Source organism: Telopea speciosissima, chromosome 2 (assembly GCF_018873765.1).
Source record: "Telopea speciosissima isolate NSW1024214 ecotype Mountain lineage chromosome 2, Tspe_v1, whole genome shotgun sequence".
In the NCBI taxonomy this organism is placed as follows: domain Eukaryota; kingdom Viridiplantae; phylum Streptophyta; class Magnoliopsida; order Proteales; family Proteaceae; genus Telopea; species Telopea speciosissima.
In genome coordinates this window covers 14,816,003-14,822,523 of record NC_057917.1, presented here as the reverse complement: position 1 = coordinate 14,822,523, position 6,521 = coordinate 14,816,003, and the positions used below count along the sequence as shown (strand labels likewise).

General features: G+C 38.4%; 1 protein-coding gene across 2 annotated transcripts; it reads left to right on the top strand.

Moving 5' to 3' along the window:
* Positions 1–273: 273 nt before the first annotated feature.
* On the top strand, positions 274–6,195 carry LOC122651402 (serine/threonine-protein kinase PCRK1-like). 2 transcript variants are annotated; one of them, XM_043844785.1, is made up of 5 exons: positions 274–468; positions 1,140–1,557; positions 2,898–3,158; positions 4,134–4,256; positions 5,244–6,195. In XM_043844785.1, the coding sequence occupies exons 1-5, from the start codon at positions 422–424 to the stop codon at positions 5,766–5,768; spliced, it is 1,374 nt and encodes a 457-aa protein (XP_043700720.1). In that variant the 5' UTR covers positions 274–421; the 3' UTR covers positions 5,769–6,195. The 2 variants fall into 2 exon arrangements, with proteins under 2 accessions (XP_043700720.1, XP_043700721.1); XM_043844786.1 differs by lacking the exon at positions 274–468 and adding an exon at positions 988–1,040.
* The last annotated feature ends 326 nt before the right edge of the window (positions 6,196–6,521 follow it).

Sequence of the window (6,521 nt, the reverse complement as noted above, 5' to 3'; positions counted from 1 at the left end):
TTGAGTTATTAACTTAACTTAAGCTGTTTACCAAAAAAAAACACTTAACTTAAGCTTATATGAATTTTAAAATGGAAGCTCCTTCAATGGTTGAGATAAGCTTGTATAATGGGTTTGAACTTTCAACTAGTATTAGAGCCAAAGACTTTTTCTCCATAACTGGTTTCGTCTTCGAAGACCCTTTCATACGAACACTCTCTGAGCAGTCTTTGTTAAATTATTATACTTTATTTATTATTGTTAATTCTATTTTTATTTTTATTTTAATTAAATGGGTTATCGTCTTTATGCTGGTTGGTGAGCTGATTTCTAGCTGCCGTGTATTGACTTCACATAGATCTTGAGGTGCCCCTCGTCCCAGGGACTAAAGGTTTTTCTGGGTTCTTGAGTTTTCTTTTTAAAATCGTCAAAATGGGGATCTATGGTGGATGGATATGAGTTTTCAGAATCGAATTGGGAAGATAAAAGGTGAGTTCTTCTTTTCATAATTTCACCACCAAAGAAATTTTGAATTTAAAAAAACAACTTTCAACTTGGGATTCTTTATGGGTTTGAATTGAGAGTTATTGGAGTTGAATTGTGATTAAAGATGCAAATTGTTGTGTTTCAATGGAGAGAAACTTTGTCCAAAATAGTTTTTGATCTTCAGAGAAGTTGGTTTCCTGGATAAGCCCTTGAGAGGGGATTCTTGGAGAGTCAGAGATGGTGGTAGGTAATTCCAGAAACCCAATTATTTGGAATTGGAATTGATGAAGAAGGTAGTTTTCCACTAATTCCTGGATTAAGGTGGGTTTTCCCTTGGCATCCTAGAAGGAGATGGGCTTGATAGTTTTTGACTTTGGTCAACTGATTTCTCCATTTAGTTGGGGTTTGGGGGAGAAAGAAAGGTTTTTCTTTGGTGTGAATTGTTCAGTTTATATTGTGGGACACTGTAGATTTTACAGTTTTTGTGGTTTTGCTTATGTAGGTGTTTGAAGAGGTTTATTTTCCTTTTCTTATTCGATTCTCACTGTGTTTCTTCGACCATTTTGGCAATTAAGGTTCATTTGAGTTCCTTTGTTTCCTTCAGTTACTTTTTCATTATTTCATACTTGCATGGTTTTGAGTCTCTCTTTGTTTTACTACTTTTGGATGTGCAGAGGAAAAATAAGTGTTCTAGTGTTTTTGGTCGGTGCTATGAAGTGTTTCAATTTTTCCAATGGAGAGAAGAAGGATGAACCAAAGACTTCAAAGTCTACCTCGGTTCGGTCCTCGGCTTCCTTGTCCAATGATCGTGATGTGAGGAGATCTGGGTCTGAGTTTAACTCACTGAATGCATCAGAGATAAGCACAGAATCATTTGGGCACACTGCATTTCCAAGTTTTTCTCAGAGACCCAACAATCTCAGAGTGTTTACATACTCGGAGCTGAAGACAGCCACCAGAAATTTCAACAGGTCACTGATGATCGGGGAGGGAGGGTTTGGATGTGTTTACAGGGGTATGATCAAAAGTTCAGAAGATCCACAAAACAAACTGGATGTAGCTGTTAAACAGCTAAGCAAGAGAGGATTGCAGGCAAGGTTTCTTTCTCTTGATTTTCTCCATGTTAAAGTACTATAGCAGCTAAAAATATGCTTTTATAATTTTATACATTCCACGAAATGTAGAAGCTGCCTTATTATAATCGTCCTTATTATAATCGTCTCTTGAAGAACATGGAATAACGGAATTTGCAAGCAATTGAACTGAAAATTTCACAATTGATTTTTTTAATTCATGCACTGATTAATGTACCTTTTAAGATATGGAAGGGGGAATGGATTTACATCTAGTTGTGACGATGTGAATCAACAAAGATGGTAGAGGTGGCAATCCTTGAAGATGTTCAAATGTCTGTGGATGGTTCATCACTGTACGGCAGGTCATGGATTGCCCTTTAGCAGTGGCTACTTTGAGGATTTAGAGACCATCACTTTAACAGAGGCTGAAGATCATGATTGACCAGTACCAGTAGGGAACTATCAATTATCTCTTATGGTTGGTTCTACATGCAAATTATTGACATACCATTACATAGGTTATATATTAGGTTGAATAGAATACTAGCACTCATAGGATCGGGAAGCTGTGGATTTCACACCCAGGAATCTTGGCAAGAGTTTTGGGGCCACAATATGGTCAGTTCTGTAAGAAAATCTAAGACATTTCTGGTTGCATTATGAATTGTAATGCTTGATAAAACATGGCAAGAAAATCCAAAAGAATAAGTTGTTTGCTGTTTACAGCCATTCAATTCTAGATATATTTTCCTTTACCTGGAAGATCTTCTGAACGAGGTCCATCTTTGGTGGCTCTCTTATGGTCTTACCCATAACATTCAGCCAAGTACAATGTTACAGTTAAGTCTTGAGAAACTGCAAGGTACTCTCACAAGTAAAACAATAAAGTTAAATAGAGTTACATCTTTGTATCACAATTATGTTATGAACTAGTTTTATAATATTGTGGACAAATGCATAAGTTTTATGCAGAAGTAGTGACAACTTTAAGCAGACATAATTGGTCTTTTAAAATGTAATTGCTTTTTGGATATTGAGATTAACTACTGCAATCCCTCAATTGTTGAAACTTGACTGGTGTTTAATCTATCTCTTCACTGGTATACTGCTGCTTTTTGAGTTTTCATTTTCTAATTGTTATGAGTAGAACTTATATTCACTGGAAAAATATTGAATAAACCTACCAGAACAATGGTTTATTGGGCCATACTCTCTTTGTGAAATCCAGTTATTACTTTGAGAGCCAGGAATCTTGTGTTGATTTAGTTGCCCCATTTCCTCTGAAGTGTGCTTAAATATTTTATTTACATAATTAATATTGTTGTATAATTTTTATTTTTACTAATTATCTAACAGGGACACAAGGAATGGGTGACAGAAGTAAATGTCCTTGGTGTGGTTGAACATCCAAACCTTGTCAAACTAGTAGGCTACAGTGCTGAGGATGATGAACGGGGAATCCAGCGGCTTCTGGTTTATGAATATATGCCCAACAGAAGCGTGGAGGACCATCTATCACCTCGGTCATTGACAACACTTCCGTGGGCCATGAGACTGAAAATTGCTCAAGATGCAGCTCGTGGCTTGACATACCTCCATGAAAAAATGGATTTTCAGGTATGCCCATTTCCCTCTTCCCTGTGGTATTGTATCTTATATGGTTTTAGATTATTCTGTTCTCATCCAGTGATAATAGACCCCCCCCTTTTCTCTCTCTAAATGAACTAGCATCATGAATCTAGAATGATGATTATGATTTTATGGTTTACATTTCTTTCACAACATTAATTTACTCAATATATTGGACGCTGTGGAATAGGGTCGTTGGTTATTCACAGAATGTGGATGGGCCTCTAGGATTTCCGATAGGTCAAAATCCACCTGTGCAGAGTGTTATCATCTGCAGAGTAACATTCTTTAAGAGGTTGAAAATGGTGGAGGGCATGGTTACAAGGTTACAGTGCGTGAATAGTGCAGAACAAGGAGTGACGTCAAATATGTGCACATGTTCTCCAGAATCTGTTATGTCTTCTCCATGGATAAATTCACTTTAGAATCTATTATCAACTAGGAACCATTTTCTTCCCCCATTTCATTTTAGTTGTAAGGGTTGAATACCATTGGGATGCAAGATTCCTCCCAATGTTGCAAACTTGCCTGGTGATTTTGTGGATGTTTTTATATTTGTTGGGTTCTTGTGAAAGCCAATACTTAGTAGGGTTGGACGTGAGAGGTTTCTCTCTCCCCCCCCATCCCTCTTTTTATTGATAGTTTTTTTTCCCGAAAAGAGGATTGGGTGTTTCTGTGGCAGTTGAAGGCTGGATTTGCTGTGACAACAAAATAAAATAAAATTAGTATGTTTTTTAAGCTTATAACAGAAATTGAGGAGCTGGAGTAGTTTTGTAACTGTATCTTTGAAATTTCTTATTGTAATGCTACTTTGTTTTGAAGCTTCATTCTCTTGGATGGCCCTAGTCAATAGTGAAGACCTGTACTATTCTGTAATGGCATAATATATTCTCCAATTTTGGTCCTTACAATTGCTCTTCATAATGCTTCCTTCCATAAACAATAACATCTTTGCTTGAACAGATCATATTCAGGGATTTTAAAGCTTCAAACATTCTGTTAGATGACCAATGGAATGCCAAGCTGTCAGACTTTGGATTGGCAAGGCAAGGCCCTTCAGAAGGATTAAGTCACGTCTCAACAGCGGTATGTGCAAACACATTGAGTATGAATTCATTGCTCAATTTATAACCTTAACTGGCTCTAGATTCCCCTTCCCCTACCTCCAAGAAAAAAGGTACTAATTATTAATATGCTATTGTGATGATGCACGTGGCTTGCTAATGTTTATGGAATAGTTGTCAAGGCGTCCCAAGGCATTGGAGGGGGCCTGGATGCAAGGTGAACAAAGCGTCTGGACGTCTGGGCGTCGCCTTGACAACTATGGATGGAAGTATCGAGGACCTGATTGTTTAGACCAAAGATACCTCTGAAGCATTGAAATTGTGGATATTGTCAACGTATTTAAAATTAACTGGGCTTTTGGCTTCTTGGGCCCTGCAGTTGATGACCCTGAACAGTCTCTGAAATCCGTGGGATCTGTTTCTCCTAGACAAATAGACATTTTTCTACTCAACAGTGAAAAGGCTGTAATCTTAATGGGGATTGGGATTAGTTTTGATGAATAAAACAAGAATTGGTAGAATTTCTCCATAGGTCAAACAAATCACACCCATTTTCTGATAAAGAAGATAACTAAGGTTGCTCCATTGTGACCAAGTGGTCATGGGTTCGAGTCTGGAAACAGCCTCTCTGCGAAAGCAGGGGTAAGGCTGCGTACATTATGACCCTACCCAGACCTCGCAGTGGCGGGAGCCTTGTGCACTGGGTACGCCCTTTTAAGATAACGAAACAGAACTCTAGTATACTCAGTTATCTAGGATGTCTTATTCTTGCAAGTGGTGTCGAACATTGGTCTGAACTCTGAAACAAGTTTTTGGATAGAATCTATTAAAAGATGGTCCAAGGTTCCTACATGTTCTTTTTATGGGGTCTATACCCATTTATCTGCTTTTACCATGTGTTTCATTATTCTGGCTGTTTCTTGTGGTAGATCATCTGAATGTTGTATGACACGCTAAAGTCTGGACTGCCTCATAGTACAAATTTTGAATTGACCTTACTGTTAAACAGGTTGTAGGAACCATTGGTTATGCGGCTCCGGAATACATTCAAACTGGACGCCTCACAGCCAAGAGCGATGTGTGGAGCTATGGAGTCTTCCTATATGAATTAATTACAGGTAGGCGACCATTGGACCGAAACCTCCCCAAGAGTGAACAGAAGCTTTTGGAATGGGTGAGGCCATACCTGTCAGACATGAAGAAATTCCGGCTCATTATTGATCCAAGGCTTGAGGGGAAGTACTCCCTTAAGTCCGTACAGAAGCTTGCATCTGTTGCAAACCGATGCTTGGTCCGGCATCCAAAAGCACGCCCCAAGATGAGCGAGGTGTTGGAGATGGTGGACCAGATTGTGGCAGCAACAGATGTTGGAAGCTCTGGACCACCGATGAGTAGTTTGTCGCCAAAAGTTGCTATGGTAGAATCCAAAAGAGAGGAATCCTGCTCAAAAAGAAGAATTGCAGATTTTAGATTTGGTGAAATTAGGTGGTCAGCTTGGCGTATGTGGGCACCAAAGCTTATAAGAACACGATGATTGGAACAAATATTAGCCAAGGGACCTACATACTTGGGTCGGTGTTTCTGTGAGGAAAGAAGAGTTTCTTCCTGATGGTTATCAATACTTGAAAGATATAATGTCCACTTAAAAGTTTGTTTGTTATGTGAGGCAATGGTATGGAATGCTTCCTTTTCCAGAAAAATAACAGATATGTCAAAGGCAAACTTCCGATCAAGAGTGCACTACTTGCTGTAGAGTGTTGAGACGATAATGGAGGCTGTTCGTTTGAAACAGAAGCTACTTTCTGCTTGCAATATATTATAGCTTCATGTATAATTAGTAGAAAGTAACCAATTGTTAATCAGATGGGAATTTGTTACAGTTGTAGGTGAGTGATGTACAGCAAGTGATTGTTTGCAGAGTAAAGGATCACAATGTAGCAACTGCCAAGCAAGGTATGGTCCTTTTTTGACTTTCAAGATATTTTCCAGATCAAATATAAGCTACTCAGATCATCACTCATCACCATGCAAGCATTCAATTTGTAATCAGGACTGAAGAATTTTGGGGTCCCAATTCTTACATCCTTTAATCCCATAGAAGATGGGATCCGCGTAAAGCATTTTAGTTGGAATTTTGACAAGGACAAAAATTTCCCCAAAAATCACTATTGAAGAGTAGAATACTCCGTATACTTTTTGTACTTAAAGAGTATGTTAGAAAGTTTAACAGGGGGGAAAACCCCCCTTTTTTGAGATACTATTATGCTGTTTTGGTCATTTTATGTGC